Raw genomic sequence first — 17846 nt, forward strand, 5'->3', positions numbered from 1 at the left:
TGTATATGGGACGGCTGTCAATCCTTTGGTCCTTAAGTGAAACTGATATACCTTTTTATTTATCACAGTTTTCCTTAACCAATTATGTTCTTTAATGCAAGGCCGACAGACAAGTTCCTTACTTTCTCCTCCTTCCACTTTCCTCTTCCATTTTTGCAGTAAGGCTGCAATTATTTGGTTGTAATTTTGGGTAGAGCAGACATTTCCATATGTTTTTGTTAGCTGCATGTGCGACATAACTCCACCAGTCCTACCGATGATATCATTTACAAAGATTATACCTCTTTGAAACATTTTGTCAAAAAAAAAAAGTTTTTTTGTCAATTAGTATATTTGAGTTTAACCACAATATTTGTTGCATTATTTGTTCTGTCGTTTCTGGAGGATTAAATTGAAATTGCAACCAACTTTCTATGGCTTGTTTTAGAAATAGTGATATCTGGGAGATTATTTCCTTTTCAAATAACTGAAAGTGAGTGGTTGTAATCTGAATAAAGGGAAAAATGCCATTCTTGAACATTGGGTGAGACAATTTTACTAACTTGCTAGAGAAACAGTTCGGATTTAAGTATAACTTTTGTATGACTGAAGCTTTTAGTGATAGGTCTAATGCTTTAATATTTAATAATTTATGTCCTCCAAATTCATATTCATTATATAAATAGGCCCGTTTAACTTTGTCTGGCTTATCCTTCCAAATAAAATGGAATATTTTTTTCTCATATAATTTAAAAAACTGTTCGCTAGGGGTAGGCAAATAGGTAAACTGGGATAATACTAAAGAGTTAATCAGGGTGATTTTTCCACAAATTGACAGGCACCCACCTTTCCATGGTAGCAAGGTCTTATCTATTTTTGCTAACTTTCTATTATAATTTATTGAAGTGAGATCATTTATTTCCTTTCGGATATGTATTCCGAGTATATCCACATCACCATCAGACCATTTTATTGGTAAACTACATGGCAATGTAAATTTTTTATATTTTATTGATCCAATACGTAATATAGTACATTTGTCATAATTTGGTTGTAATCCAGAGAGTTAGAAAATGTATCTAGATCCTCTATGAGGCTGTGGAGGGATTCTAGTTGTGGATTTAAAAGAAAACATGAATCATCAGCGTACAATGACACCTTTGTTTTTAAGCCCTGGATTTCTAATCCCCTGATATTATTGTTGGATCTGATTTTAATAGCTAACATCTCGATGGCCGCAATAAATAGATATGCCGATAGTGGACAACCTTGTTTCACTCCTCTTGACAGTTTAAAACTTTCTGAGATATAGCCATTATTTACTATTTTACACCTAGGGTTACTATACATGATTTTGACCCATTTTATAAGAGTTTCTCCAAAATGGAAATGCTCCAGGCATTTATATATAAACCCCAGTCGTACTTTATCAAATGCCTTTTCGAAGTCTGCTATGAATAGCAGGCCTGGTTTCTCCGATTTTCCATAATGTTCTATTGTTTCCAATACTTGCCTTATATTATCTCCAATGTATCTTCCTTGTAAAAAAACCTGTCTGATTAGAATGAATAATATCCGACAATACCATTTTAATTCTATGCGCTATACATTTTGCTAGAATTTTTGCATCACAACACTGAAGTGTAAGGGGCCTCCAATTTTTTAAATGGACTGGATCTTTATATTTTCCACTTGTATCCTGTTTCAGTAATAATGAGATCAGACCTTCTTCTTGAGTGTCAGATAATCTTCCATTTACATAGGAGTGGTTAAAACATGCTAATAGTGGTCCTCTTGGTATATCAAAAAAGGTTTGGTATACTTCGACTGGTATGCCATTCAACCCTGGAGTTTTCCCAGACTTAAAGTCTTTAATTGCATCCCGAAGTTCCCTCCTTTGTAATTTCACCTTCACATGAGTCTTTCTGTTTGGCTGTTAATTTTACATTATCAAAATAAAAAAAATCTCTACAATGAACTTCAGTTAGAGGAGATGGAGGCGACTAAAACGAAACATATGCTTAAAGAACCTTGTTTCCTCCTTCAAATTATCATTTGGTGAATCATGGGTTTCGCCGTCAATTGTAACCGTCAATTGTAACCATTAAATTGTTTTTGGTAGCATTCCTATGTTGAAGATTAAAAAATAATTTGGTGCATTTTTCCCCATATTTAAATAGTCTGGGTAGCCATTTCATTAGATTTTCAGGAGTCTTATGTCTTGAGGGTAGAAGCTGTTTAGAAGCCTCTTGGACCTAGACTTGGCGCTCCAGTACCGCTTGCCATGCGGTAGCAGAGAGAACAGTCTATGACTAGGGTGGCTGGAGTCTTTAACAATTTTTAGGGCCTTCCTCTGACACCGCCTGGTATAGAGGTCCTGGATGGCAGGAAGCTTGGCCCCAGTGATGTACTGGGCCGTACGCACTACCCTCTGTAATGCCTTGCGGTCGGAGGCTGAGCATTGCCATACCAGGCAGTGATGCAACCAGTCAGGATGCTCTCGATGGTTCAATTGTAGAACCTTTTGAGGATCTGAGGACCCATGCCAAATCTTTTCAGTGTCCTTAGGGGGAATAGGTTTTGGTGTGCCCTCTTCACAACTGTTTTGGACCATGTTAGTTTGTTGGTGATGTGGAAACCAAGGAACTTGAAACTCTCAACCTGCTCCACTACAGCCCCGTCGGTGAGAATGGGTGCATGCTCGGTCTTCTTCTTTTTCCTGTAGTCCACAATCATCTCCTTTGTCTTGATCACGTTGAGGGAGAGGTTGTTATCCTGGCACCACACGGCCAGGTCTCTGACCTCCTCCCTATAGGCTGTCTCGTCATTGTCGGTGATCAGGCCTACCACTGTTATGTCATCGGCAAACTTAATGATGGTGTTGGAGTCGTGCCTGGCCATGCAGTCATGAGTGAACAGGGAGTACATGAGGGAACTGAGCACGCACCCCTGAGGGTCCCCCGTGTTGAGGATCAGCGTGGCGGATGTGTTGTTATCTACCCTTACCACCTGGGGGCGGACCGTCAGGAAGTCCAGGATCCAGTTGCAGAGGGAGGTGTTTAGTCCCAGGGTCCTTAGCTTAGTGATGCTTTGAGGGCACTATGGTGTTGACCGCTGAGCTGTAGTCAATGAATAGCATTCTCACATAGGTGTTCCTTTTGTCCAGGTGTGAAAGGGCAGTGTGGAGCGCAATAGAGATTGCATCTGTGGATATGTTGGGGCGATATGCAAATTGTAGTGGGTCTAGGTTTTCTGGGATAATGGTGTTGTGAGCCATGACCAGCCTTTCAAAGCACTTCATGGCTATAGATGTGAGTTCTACGGGTCGGTAGTGATTTAGGCAGGTTACCTTAGTGTTCTTGGGCACAGGGACTATGGTGGTCTGCTTGAAACATGTTGGTATTACAGACTCAGACAGGGAGAGGTTGAAAATGTCAGTGAAGACAGTTACCAGTTGTTCAGCGCATGCTCGGAGTACACTTCCTGGTAATGTTGACCTGTTTAAAGGTACAGTCACTGTGGGGACGACGTCATCAATGCACTTATTGATGAAGCCAGTGACTGATGTGGTGTACTCCTCAATGCTATCTGAAGAATCCCGGAACATATTGCAGTCTGTGCTAGCAAAACAGTCCTGTAGCTTAGCATCTGCTTCATCTGACCACTTTTTTATTGACCGAGTCACTGGTGCTTCCTGCTTTAGTTTTTGCTTGTAAGCAGGAATCAGGAGAATAGAATTATGGTCAGATTTTCCAAATGGAGGGCGAGGGAGCGCATTGTACACGTCTCTGTGTGTTGAGTAAAGGTGGTCTACTTTTTTTCCCCCTCTGGTTGCACATTTAACATGCTGGTAGAAATTAGGTAAAACAGATTTAATTTTCCCGGCATTAAAGTACCCGGCCACTAGGAGCGCCGCCTCTGGATGAGCGTTTTCCTGTTTGCTTATGGCCGTATACAGTTCATTGAGTGCGGTCTTAGTGCCAGCATCGGTTTGTGGAGGTAAATAGACAGCTACGAAGAATATAGATGAAAACTCTCTTGTTAGATAGTGTGGTCTACAGCTAATCATGAGATACTCTACCTCAGGCGAGCAAAACCTCAAGACTTCCTTAGATATCGTGCACCAGCTGTTGTTTACAAATATACATGGACCGCCACCCCTTGTCTTACCAGAGGCTGCTGTTCTATCCTGTCGATACAGTGTATAACCCGCAAGCTGTATGTTATTCATGTGATCGTTCAGCCACGACTCGGTGAAACATAAGATATTACAGTTTTTAATGTCCCGTTGGTAGGATATTCGTGCCTGTAGTTCGTCCACTTTATTATCAAGCTATTGTAAGTTGGCCAATATTATCGATGGCAAAGGCAGATTAGCCACTCGTCGCCGGTTCCTTACCAAGCACCCCGATCTCCATCCATGATATCTCCTTTTATTTCTACTGCGAATGACGGGGATGAGGGCCCTGTCGGGTGTCTGGAGCAAATCCCTCTCGTCCGACTCATTATACTGATTGAAGTGGATTGAAGGTGACATCAATAAGGGATCATAGCTTTCACCTAGATTCACCTGGTCAGTCTACGTCATGGAAAGAGCAGGTCTTCATAATGTTTTGTATACTCAGTGTGTATTTATATACTGAACAAAAATATAAACGCAACATGTAAAGTGTTGGTCCCATGTTTAATGAGCTGACATTAAAGCCTCCTGTGTAGCTCAGTTGGTAGAGCATGGCACTTGCAACGCCAGGGTTGTGGGTTTGATTCCCACGGGGGGCCAGTATGAAAAATGTATGCACTCACTAACTGTAAGTCGCTCTGGATAAGAGCGTCTGCTAAATGACTAAAATGTGAAATGTAATAAAAGATCCCAGAAATGTTCCATACGCACAAAAAGATTATCTCTCTCAAAGTTTGTGCGCAAATTTGTTTACATCCCTGTTAGTGAGCATTTCTTCTTTGCCAAGATAATCCATCCACCTGACAGGTGTGGCATATCAAGAAGATTATTAAACAGCATGATCATTACGAAGGTGCACCTTGTGCTTGGGACAATAAAAGGCCACTCTAAAATGTGCAGATTTGTCACACAACACAATGCCACAGATGTCTCAAGTTTTGAGGGAATTTATTTCATTCGACTGATTTCCTTATATGAACTGTAACTCAGTAAAATTGTTGAAATTGTTCCATGTTGCGTTTATATATTTTTTCAGTATATATACGCTGTCGGTCAAGTTTTAGAACACAGTCAGGTCATTTTTTTTGGGGGGGGGCTATTTTCTACATTGTAGAATAATAGTGAAGACATCAAAACTATGAAATAATACGTATGGAATCATGTAGTAACCAAAAAAGTGTTAAACAAATCAAAATATATTTAGATGTTCAAATAGCCACCCTTTGCCTTGATTACAGCGTTGCAGACTCTTGGCATTGTAATAAAATAAATGTAAGTATTAAATAAATCAAGACAAATCTAAGATCCTTCCCAATGTGTTCTCCAATCTCATAAAACATTTTAGAAAAAGGCTCAGTGTCGTTATCCTCGCAAGGGGGAGGGTGCTGGTGTATTGAAAACAGGGATGCCAATAATTTTGACCCATATCTTTTTTAGATTTTTTTGTATTACTTATTGGACAAAATCTCTTTCTCTGAGCAATTGTATTAGTATAAAATAATATAGTTGTCCTTTCTTTATTTTTGTTGCATATATTTGTTTTATTTATTTTATACAGTCTTTTTTTGGTCATCTTTATTAATGGTGCCAATAATTATGGACCTGACTGTATCTTTGTGACTCCCTACCTATGTGTGAAATAGTCAATGATTCATTCATGATAGAAACCTGTTGGAACCGTACCGGTACTGCATACAGCAGCTGGGGTCTGTTATCTGACATAACGTTCCATACTGTCAGACACACGAGCACAAACACACGCACAGATGTTCCATGCTACCAGGACATGGAACACACTCTAAAAATAGCAACACATTGGCAGCACTCTAAATCCAACCAGCCCAAACCTAATTAAGCGTATTTAATTTCACGTTGGAGTGTATAGGAGGGCTGAGGACACATTGTCACGTATTGTGCCAGAAGAGCCTCTGTGGAATCAGAACATATTGATCGTGGATCCTGAGGATTGACCAGCCATTGATCTGCTTCTCCTCTATCTCACTCCCTTCTTCTTCTACCCAGTGATGATGGTTCTATCCTGTGATGATGGCAGCCATTTTGACCACTACCACACCTTAGACACCAACCCCCACAGTACTAGGCTAGCTAGGCCACCTGTAGTTGCTGTTTCAGATGAGACTATCTGAATAACAACAAGCTAGCTAAAGGAGTGACGGTAGCAGAAGTTGTCTCATCCATACTCTCAGGGTTTGCAGGGTGTGGATGTGTTTGGAGGTACAGACAGACAGAGACACAGCCAGTCAGATGATTTGCATGTCTATCTGTTTAAAAGCTCATTTGGCCGTCAGTGGTGGCTCTGAGAAGTGATGAGCTACCATGGGCCGCCAGGTTTGGTGAATGGGTTGCCAAGTTTGGTGAGTTATTCTGCTCCGACGGGATGGGGGGCCTCTCCACCAATCAATAACAGGGAATGGCTGATCTCACGGCTCATTCGTCAGCGTGAGATAGCGCTGTCCAGAAATGGGTGACATTCATTATCTGGTGGTGTTTGTGGAGGGTGGGAGGGTGGAGGGTGTTTGCGTGTGAACATTCTAACACACACACACACACACACACACATTACATAAAGAAAACACATTAAGGAGCACTAGTCCATTCCTGTCCTGTCCTAACATCACAACATCAAAGGTGTTAGTCCTTTCATCAGTGCCAGTTTCCTAGCTGCTGTCGGTGGCTGTTTCTCTTCTCCTCTCCAGCCTGTCTATCTGTTTCTCCTCTCCTCTCCTCTCCAGCCTGTCTATCTGTTCTCCTCTCCTCTCCAGCCTGTCTCTATCTATCTGTTCTCCTCTCCTCTCCAGCCTGTCTCTATTTGTTTCTCCTCTCCAGCCTGTCTCTATCTGTCTGTTTCTCCTCTCCTCTCCAGCCTGTCTCTATCTATCTGTTTCTCCTCTCCTCTCCAGCCTGTCTCTATCTATCTGTTTCTCCTCTCCTCTCCAGCCTGTCTCTATCTGTCTGTTTCTCCTCTCCTCTCCAGCCTGTCTCTATCTATCTGTTTCTCCTCTCCAGCCTGTCTCTATCTGTCTGTTTCTCCTCTCCTCTCCAGCCTGTCTCTATCTGTCTGTTTCTCCTCTCCAGCCTGTCTCTATCTATCTGTTTCTCCTCTCCAGCCTGTCTCTATCTGTCTGTTTCTCCTCTCCTCTCCAGCCTGTCTCTATCTGTCTGTTTCTCCTCTCCTCTCCAGCCTGTCTCTATCTGTCTGTTTCTCCTCTCCTCTCCAGCCTGTCTCTATCTGTCTGTTTCTCCTCTCCTCTCCAGCCTGTCTCTATCTGTCTGTTTCTCCTCTCCAGCCTGTCTCTATCTGTCTGTTTCTCTTCTCCTCTCCAGCCTGTCTCTATCTGTCTGTTTCTCCTCTCCTCTCCAGCCTGTCTCTATCTATCTGTTTCTCCTCTCCAGCCTGTCTCTATCTGTCTGTTTCTCCTCTCCTCTCCAGCCTGTCTATCTGTTTCTCCTCTCCTCTCCAGCCTGTCTCTATATGTCTGTTTCTCCTCTCCAGCCTGTCTCTATCTATCTGTTTCTCCTCTCCTCTCCAGCCTGTCTCTATCTGTCTGTTTCTCCTCTCCAGCCTGTCTCTATCTGTCTGTTTCTCCTCTCCAGCCTGTCTCTATCTGTCTGTTTCTCCTCTCCTCTCCAGCCTGTCTCTATCTGTCTGTTTCTCTTCTCCTCTCCAGCCTGTCTATCTGTTTCTCCTCTCCTCTCCAGCCTGTCTCTATCTGTCTGTTTCTCCTCTCCTCTCCAGCCTGTCTCTATCTATCTGTTTCTCCTCTCCTCTCCAGCCTGTCTCTATCTATCTGTTTCTCCTCTCCTCTCCAGCCTGTCTCTATCTGTTTCTCCTCTCCTCTCCAGCCTGTCTCTATCTATCTGTTTCTCCTCTCCTCTCCAGCCTGTCTCTATCGATCTGTTTCTCCTCTCCAGCCTGTCTCTATCTGTCTGTTTCTCCTCTCCTCTCCAGCCTGTCTCTATCTATCTGTTTCTCCTCTCCTCTCCAGCCTGTCTCTATCTGTCTGTTTCTCCTCTCCAGCCTGTCTCTATCTATCTGTTTCTCCTCTCCTCTCCAGCCTGTCTCTATCTGTCTGTTTCTCCTCTCCTCTCCAGCCTGTCTCTATCTGTCTGTTTCTCCTCTCCTCTCCAGCCTGTCTCTATCTGTCTGTTTCTCCTCTCCAGCCTGTCTCTATCTATCTGTTTCTCCTCTCCAGCCTGTCTCTATCTGTCTGTTTCTCCTCTCCTCTCCAGCCTGTCTCTATCTGTCTGTTTCTCCTCTCCTCTCCAGCCTGTCTCTATCTGTCTGTTTCTCCTCTCCTCTCCAGCCTGTCTCTATCTGTCTGTTTCTCCTCTCCTCTCCAGCCTGTCTCTATCTGTCTGTTTCTCCTCTCCAGCCTGTCTCTATCTGTCTGTTTCTCTTCTCCTCTCCAGCCTGTCTCTATCTGTCTGTTTCTCCTCTCCTCTCCAGCCTGTCTCTATCTATCTGTTTCTCCTCTCCAGCCTGTCTCTATCTGTCTGTTTCTCCTCTCCTCTCCAGCCTGTCTATCTGTTTCTCCTCTCCTCTCCAGCCTGTCTCTATATGTCTGTTTCTCCTCTCCAGCCTGTCTCTATCTATCTGTTTCTCCTCTCCTCTCCAGCCTGTCTCTATCTGTCTGTTTCTCCTCTCCAGCCTGTCTCTATCTGTCTGTTTCTCCTCTCCAGCCTGTCTCTATCTGTCTGTTTCTCCTCTCCTCTCCAGCCTGTCTCTATCTGTCTGTTTCTCTTCTCCTCTCCAGCCTGTCTATCTGTTTCTCCTCTCCTCTCCAGCCTGTCTCTATCTGTCTGTTTCTCCTCTCCTCTCCAGCCTGTCTCTATCTATCTGTTTCTCCTCTCCTCTCCAGCCTGTCTCTATCTATCTGTTTCTCCTCTCCTCTCCAGCCTGTCTCTATCTGTTTCTCCTCTCCTCTCCAGCCTGTCTCTATCTATCTGTTTCTCCTCTCCTCTCCAGCCTGTCTCTATCGATCTGTTTCTCCTCTCCAGCCTGTCTCTATCTGTCTGTTTCTCCTCTCCTCTCCAGCCTGTCTCTATCTATCTGTTTCTCCTCTCCTCTCCAGCCTGTCTCTATCTGTCTGTTTCTCCTCTCCAGCCTGTCTCTATCTATCTGTTTCTCCTCTCCAGCCTGTCTATCTGTCTGTTTCTCCTCTCCAGCCTGTCTCTATCTGTCTGTTTCTCCTCTCCAGCCTGTCTCTATCTATCTGTTCTCCTCTCCTCTCCAGCCTGTCTCTATCTATCTGTTCTCCTCTCCTCTCCAGCCTGTCTCTATTTGTTTCTCCTCTCCAGCCTGTCTCTATCTATGTTTCTCCTCTCCAGCCTGTCTCTATCTATCTGTTCTCCTCTCCTCTCCAGCCTGTCTCTATTTGTTTCTCCTCTCCAGCCTGTCTCTATCTTTTTCTCCTCTCCAGCCTGTCTCTATCTGTCTGTTTCTCCTCTCCTCTCCAGCCTGTCTCTATCTATCTGTTTCTCCTCTCCTCTCCAGCCTGTCTCTATCTGTCTGTTTCTCCTCTCCAGCCTGTCTCTATCTATCTGTTTCTCCTCTCCTCTCCAGCCTGTCTCTATCTGTCTGTTTCTCCTCTCCTCTCCAGCCTGTCTCTATCTGTCTGTTTCTCCTCTCCTCTCCAGCCTGTCTCTATCTGTCTGTTTCTCCTCTCCTCTCCAGCCTGTCTCTATCTATCTGTTTCTCCTCTCCAGCCTGTCTCTATCTGTCTGTTTCTCCTCTCCTCTCCAGCCTGTCTCTATCTGTCTGTTTCTCCTCTCCTCTCCAGCCTGTCTCTATCTATCTGTTTCTCCTCTCCTCTCCAGCCTGTCTCTATCTGTCTGTTTCTCCTCTCCTCTCCAGCCTGTCTATCTGTTTCTCCTCTCCAGCCTGTCTCTATCTGTCTGTTTCTCCTCTCCTCTCCAGCCTGTCTCTATCTGTTTCTCCTCTCCAGCCTGTCTCTATCTATCTGTTTCTCCTCTCCTCTCCAGCCTGACTCTATCTATCTGTTTCTCCTCTCCTCTCCAGCCTGTCTCTATCTGTCTGTTTCTCCTCTCCAGCCTGTCTCTATCTATCTGTTTCTCCTCTCCAGCCTGTCTATCTGTCTGTTTCTCCTCTCCAGCCTGTCTCTATCTGTCTGTTTCTCCTCTCCAGCCTGTCTCTATCTATCTGTTCTCCTCTCCTCTCCAGCCTGTCTCTATCTATCTGTTCTCCTCTCCTCTCCAGCCTGTCTCTATTTGTTTCTCCTCTCCAGCCTGTCTCTATCTATGTTTCTCCTCTCCAGCCTGTCTCTATCTATCTGTTCTCCTCTCCTCTCCAGCCTGTCTCTATTTGTTTCTCCTCTCCAGCCTGTCTCTATCTTTTTCTCCTCTCCAGCCTGTCTCTATCTGTCTGTTTCTCCTCTCCTCTCCAGCCTGTCTCTATCTATCTGTTTCTCCTCTCCTCTCCAGCCTGTCTCTATCTGTCTGTTTCTCCTCTCCAGCCTGTCTCTATCTATCTGTTTCTCCTCTCCTCTCCAGCCTGTCTCTATCTGTCTGTTTCTCCTCCCCTCTCCAGCCTGTCTCTATCTGTCTGTTTCTCCTCTCCTCTCCAGCCTGTCTCTATCTGTCTGTTTCTCCTCTCCTCTCCAGCCTGTCTCTATCTATCTGTTTCTCCTCTCCAGCCTGTCTCTATCTGTCTGTTTCTCCTCTCCTCTCCAGCCTGTCTCTATCTGTCTGTTTCTCCTCTCCTCTCCAGCCTGTCTCTATCTATCTGTTTCTCCTCTCCTCTCCAGCCTGTCTCTATCTGTCTGTTTCTCCTCTCCTCTCCAGCCTGTCTATCTGTTTCTCCTCTCCAGCCTGTCTCTATCTGTCTGTTTCTCCTCTCCTCTCCAGCCTGTCTCTATCTGTTTCTCCTCTCCAGCCTGTCTCTATCTATCTGTTTCTCCTCTCCTCTCCAGCCTGACTCTATCTATCTGTTTCTCCTCTCCTCTCCAGCCTGTCTCTATCTGTTTCTCCTCTCCTCTCCAGCCTGTCTCTATCTGTCTGTTTCTCCTCTCCAGCCTGTCTCTATCTGTCTGTTTCTCCTCTCCTCTCCAGCCTGTCTCTATCTATTTGTTTCTCCTCTCCTCTCCAGACAGCTGATTTATCCTCCCCACCGTTTAGCTGGACCATCAATCAGGAAGCACCGACACAGCAGCTTAGCCAATCAGGAGACAGCGCCATACAGTAGAACAGGGCTGTGGAAACGGTCACCACAGCAGTAGCTTAATAGCGAAAACTATCAGGGAACTCATTTTGGCAAAGTTTATAATGTTGCAACTTGCACATTGCAGATGTTGGATCTGTACCAGAGGTAGAAATGTTTTAAAAGTTAACCGTTTCAACAAGTATCCAGCTGGGAGACTGACTGACTGGGCTTCTAAAGATCTAAGATATGCATAAATTATTCAAGGCAGCCAACTATTTGTGTCCGTTTCGGGCTCTGAACTCTACATTCTCCTCACAGTCAGAGCTCAAAGATACCCTTGGTGTTGCTAAGTGAACACTGAACTGACCGTTCAAATTGGGTATATCAGTAAATTATTAATCAACATAATATCAATATAATAATGATTTTTCCATCTTGTGTAGGTCTTAGGTTAGCAAACAGGGTTTTCTAGTGTTCTGTGTCTGTGTACGGTAGCTACTGTACAGGCTTGTTTGAGTTCTGACTGGTTCTATTTCTCTTTCCAATTTGAAGAGAGTAGGCATGACACTCGCTCACAATTACACACTTGATGCTGTATTATTTCAAGTTAAAAACATCTGCTCTCTCTCTCTCTCCCTATGTGTGTCTGTGTGTGGTTCTAACCCAGTTCTATCTCTTTCCCCAGTACCCGTCTGTGTGTGGTTCTAACCCGGTTCTATGTTTCTCTCCAGAACCCGTCAGTGCCACCTGCTGCTGGACGTGTTCAACTCAACAGAACATGAGCTGACGGTCAGCGCCAAGAACAACCAGGACCTGGTGCTGCACGCCTCAGAGTGTCAGAGGTATGTGACCTTAACCTACCCATTCACAGGGAGCCAGTGGATAACATTCCATTCCATTATATTCCATGTATTAAATGTACACATATTGTGGGCCAAGTTTCTCTTATGAACATGAGAACATAAATGAATGAACATACAGCGCATTCGGAAAGTAGTCAGACCCCTTGACTTTTTCCACATTTTGTTACGTTACAGCCTTATTCTAAAATTAATTAAATTGTTTTTTTTCCCCTCATCAATCTACACACAATACCCCATAATGACGAATCTCTCTGTACTTTGCTCCGTTCATCATTCTCCCTCGATCAAGACTAGTCTCCCTACCGCTGAAAAACATCCCCACAGCATGATGCTGCCACCACCATGCTTCACCGTAGGGATGAAGACTTCACCAGACGTGACAATCTTGGTTTCATCAGACCAGAGAATCTTGTTTCTCATGGTCTGAGAGTCTTTAGGTGCCTTTTGCAAACTCCAAGCGGGCTGTCATGTGCCTTTTACTGAGGAGGGTCTTCTGTCTGGCCACTACCATAAAGCCTGATTGGTGGAGTGCTGCAAAGATGGTTGTCCTTCTGGAAGGTTCTCCCATCATCACAGAGGAACTCTGGAGCTCTGTCAGTGACCATCGGGTTCTTGGTCACCTCCCTAACCAAGGCCCTTCTTCCTCGATTGCTCAGTTTGGCCGGGCGGCCAGCTCTAGGAAGAGTCTTGGTGGTTCCAAACTTCTTCCATTTAAGAATGATGGAGGCCACTGTGTTCTCGGGGACCTTCAATGCTGCAGACATTTTTTTGTACCCTTAAATACATATTTAATCGATTTTAGAATGAGGCTGTAACGTAACTAAATGTGGAAAAGGGGAAGGGGTCTGAATACTTTCCAAATGCACTGTATATGAACACAAACTCAAATCCAACCAGTCAGAGTCATATGAGTGAACAATATACACTGAGTGTACAAAACATTAGGAACACCTGCTTTTTCCATGACACACTGACCAGGTGAATTCAGGTGAAGGCTATGATCCCTTACTGATGTCACTTGTTAAATCCACTTCAATCAGTGTAGATGAAGGGGAGGAGACAGGTTAAATAAGGATTTTTAAGCTCTGAGACAATTGAGACATGGATTTTGTATGTGTACCATTCAGAGGGTGAATGAGCAAGACAAAATATTTAAGTGCCTTTCAATGGGGTATGGTAGTAGGTGCCAGGCGCACCAGTTTGTGTCAAGAACTGTAACGCTGCTGGGTTTTTCACACTCAACAGTTTCCCGTGAGTATCAATAATGGTCCACAACCCAAAGCACATCCAGCCAACTTGACACAACTGCGGTAAGCATTGGAGTCAACATGGGCCAGCATCCCTGTGGAACGCTTTCGGCACCTTGTAGAGTCCATGCCCGGACTAATTGAGGCTGTTCTGAGGACAAAAGGGGGGGACTCAATATTAGGAAGGCGTATACTGTGATCAAACCCATGTTGTAAGTATCATGTGACATACATAACCTACATATAGCCTGTAGTGTATCCTCTGTCTTCAGGTGCGTTAAACAGGGTTCTAATAGCCTGTAGTTGGGCTAATTAGACTAATGGCTAAGAATGGATTAGTGCCGACGGGTCAACGCTGTCTTGTTTACCTAACCATGGTAGTTAGGTCCGTTATTGACATCTCACTCATGGATATTTTACTGGGGTCAATAACGACAGCCTCTGGAGCGGCCCTTTAAAGGGATAATTCACCCAAATTACAAAATGACATTGATTTCGTTACCCTGTAAGCAGTCTATGGACAAGGTGAACAAACCAAATCACGGACTGCTGTCTTAATTTGTCCATAGACAGCTTACAGGGTAAGGAAACCATTCCTTTAAAATCCTCCTTTACTAGATAACCTAAACTCTCTAAATATGTCTATGGAGCTGCTCATGTCACTGGATTTTAGTACGAGACAAGATATTCCTGTTGACTTTGAACACTAAGCGGGAAGCTCCATCAGTAGCTAGCTGTATCTCTAAACGCACATTCATTCTGCATTGATGAAGACATGTTGGACGTTAGTTTACAGTGAGCGACTGTACGTCTTGACATGGGATTATTCTGAAACTGTCGCTTCCTCTCCCTCCCTTTTCCGTTCCCCCTCTCTATCTCTGAACCTCGCCTCTCTCCCTGCCTCCATTCCTCGCCTCTCTCCCTCATACTGCCTGTTATTCCTCTGAACATTAGCGAGTTATGATTCCTGTCACAGCTATCTCTGAGGAGCGTCCTCCTCCTGCTATGAGTGCAGGTGGGGAGGTGTGTGCGTGTGGGGAGTGAGCGTGTACTGTACACCACGCGTGGGAGCCTTTCTCTGTAGGAGAGGAATGCTCTCTTACTGCCTGCATGGGAGAGAACATGGGGTGGTGTGGGGGCTGTTCTTTTCAGCCACACAGTCAAACAGTGGAATATTCTCACAATATTCAAAATATCCTTCTGTAGGACTATTGGAAAATGTCTAGAAATGGTTAGCCTAGCTATTTCCCTGTCTCCTTACTATAGTATAGTGCTACTTTGTTTCCTTGTAGCCTGTGAATATTTATCTTTCTTATACTCTACACGGCTGGTTCATAATTTAGGTCCATTATGCTGTTCAAAAGATAGAGGTAATTCTCCTAACTTCTCCAGGAAAGTGACAGTAAGACTTTGGAGCTCCCTGTTCTCCATTCTATGGTACAGCAATAACACGTTAGGAATGATGAACCCACTGCCTTCAGACACGTCTTGTAGATAGGTTGGGCTGTCTTTTGAAAGAGTTTGAATTAAAAGTGTGCACGTGAGCCGGTGCACAGGCAGGTCAGCGGTTCATTTTTAATCGCTGGTATTACAGCCACAGTGGAGACAAAGTGCTCTGAATCCCGCCTGAGCTTCAATACATTAGAACAGGAAAACACTATCAGTCAACTGAAGCCCTGATTTCTATAAGATATGAAGGGAAATCGTCCGAATCATATTTAATACCGTTTATTATTAAAGTATTCGATTGTTGTTTTTCTTTAATTGACACAAACTTTCCCTCTGTTTATTGGGTTATTAACAAAAACACTCAATCTGTTTAAATAGTGCTATTGTATTAGTTTAAAGCTACCCTGGAAATCTTTATTTTCAGAAATACAATGCGCGTGCGGCTGCTCGTGTGCGAGATCATAAAAGAAAGAAAGAGGTCTGGTTGCTTTCATCTTCTCTCAGACTTCTAGATCTTTACCCCTCGCTCCTGTTCATTACTGCTGAAAGACAGATGAGAGGAGCAGGAGATCTGAATGAGAATGGCCCCTCTGATGTTTGGAAGCCCTAGAAAGCTCGAACACCGACCTCTGTCAGCCTCTTCAACCAGACACCATTTTGTCTCTCTCTTGCTTTTCACCATGGGGAATAGAGAGAGAGCAGGGTTTGTCTATTGTAGTTTGGCTTTGTCTTGATTTGTATGGGCAGCTACAATATCATTCATGACATTAATGACATTCACAGCATGAGATCTCAAGGGATCATAACCCACAGTTAAAATTAGACAATCTTTATGCAGACCTGAATAAAGCTAAATAAACCAATGTAGTGAGGACGGGTGACAAACTTGTCGATGAACATAAATCTAAATACACTCCGTAGGCCAGTTTATTAGGTAGACCTTCTAGTACCGGGTCGGACCCCCCTTTCCCTCCAGAACAGCCTGCATTCTTCGGGGCATGGAAACGTTGCTCAATTGGTATCATGGGACCTACCGTGTGTCAGGAAAGCATTCTCCACACCATTACACCACCGCCCCCACCCTGTACCGTTGACACCAGGCAGGATGGGGCCATGGACTCATGCGGCTTACGCCAAATCCTGACTCTGCCATCAGCATGATGCAACGGGAACTGGGATTCGTCGGACCAGGCAATGGTTTTCCACTCCTCAATTGTCCAGTCTTGGTGATCGTGTGCCCACTGGACCCGCTTCTTCTTGTTTTTAGCTGATAGGAGTGGAACACGGTGTGGTTGTCTGCTGCAATAGCCCATCCGTGACAAGACCGAAGAGTTGTGTCTGAGATCCTGTTGGGCACACCACTGTTTTACTGCGTTGTTATTTGCCTGTTTGTGGCCCGCCTCATAGCGTGCATGACTCTTGCCATTCTCCTTCGACCTCTCTCATCCTTCTCTGTAAACCCTAGACATGGTCAAGCGTGAAAGCCCATGAGGACGGCCATTTGACATACTGGAACCAGCACACCTAGCACTCACAATCATACTGCGCTCAGTCGCTTAGGTCACTAATTTTGTCCATTCTAATGTTCAATCAAACAGTAACTGAATGCCTCTGCCTGTCTGCTTGCTTTATATAGCAAGCCACGGCCTCGTGACTCACTGAATGTAGGAGCGAACCGTTTTCGTGAACGGGCTGGTGTACCTAATAAACTGGCCACTGAGTGTCAGACGTCATGACCGCTTCCAAACAAACTACTATAAGAAACATGTGCCCTAGGCCTTAGGAAGCTCTAATAATAATGCATCTGGAGAAGAGCCAACAGCCATTCTCCCTCAGTTGTTTGACTTCCTAGAGTGTGTGTGCGTGCGTGCTGTGCCGTGTGTTTTTGTGTGCATGTGTCATGTGTGTGTGTGAGTTGAGTGCCTGAAGTATCAGTTTAATCTGTAACTGACTGCCAGACAGAAAATATCCCTGAGGGGCTTCTTTTTATATCTCTGTCTGTCTGTTCTGTGTGAACAAATGCTCAGGGTGAACATCCTTGACTGGAGTATCTCCTGATAGTGTCCATAATATCCTTTAAGGTTTTTTGCTCCATTCATCCTGCAGGCTGCTGGTATTTCCTGCATGTCCTGAAGCCTCTGTCTGAATCACAGGTCTTTCCTGAGGTTTTGTTATTTCAGCTCTCTAGTGGTGGCCCATTGAGCTGCTCAGTCTGTATACAGACATGGATGATAGAGATGTTTGAAACAACAGCAATCTGAAACATTGCACAGCAATCTGAAATGAATCTTTCCCCACCTACTGTCTGATGAGGTTGTTTAAAACAGGGGTTCCCAAACGTTTTCACTCAGGGCCCCACTTCCAGCATTGGGGAACACCCCCCCCCCCCACCCCCCCCAAGCACTGTTGATGACACTAACTGTTCACACCCCTCTTGTTGGTGGAGATAATTTTGCAGGTTTAAAGCTTATTTCCTGCAATTCTATACATTTTGCCATGTCTAATGTGTAATCATGTGATATTTGAGTTACAAAAAAATTACAAGAATATCTATGGGCCCACTAGAGATCCTGGTTAGAGTCCAGGCTCTGTCACAGCCGGCCGCGACCAGGAGACCCATGGGGCGGCGCACAATTGGCCCAGCGTCGTCCAGGTTAGGGGAGGGTTTGGCTTGCAGGGATGTTCTTGTCCCATCGCACACTAGCGACTCCTGTGGCGGGCCGGGCGCAGTTCACGCTGACACGGTTGCCAGGTGTACAGTGTTTCCTCCGACACATTGGTGCGGCTGGCTTCCGGGTTAAGCGGGCATTGTGTCAAGAAGCAGTGCGGCTCAGTTTGGGTTGTGTTTAGGAGGACGCACGGCTCTCGACCTTCACCTCTCCCGAGTCCGTACAGGAGTTGCAGCAATGGGACAACACTGTAACTACCAATTGGATACCACGAAAATG

The 17846-nt window shown here is 44.8% G+C and overlaps 1 protein-coding gene across 1 annotated transcript in view; it reads left to right on the forward strand.

Moving 5' to 3' along the window:
* Window positions 1-17846, forward strand: part of LOC311133052 (trafficking protein particle complex subunit 9-like) — a 307997-nt gene that overhangs the window by 176175 nt on the left and 113976 nt on the right. Inside the window, exon 21 of the mRNA XM_084166478.1 lies at window positions 12071-12181. Within this exon, the coding sequence (XP_084022604.1) occupies window positions 12071-12181 (111 nt within the window). The remainder of the gene's footprint in view (window positions 1-12070; window positions 12182-17846) is intronic.

Source organism: Coregonus lavaretus (assembly GCF_964263955.1).
Source record: "Coregonus lavaretus genome assembly, chromosome: 7".
NCBI lineage: Eukaryota > Metazoa > Chordata > Actinopteri > Salmoniformes > Salmonidae > Coregonus > Coregonus lavaretus.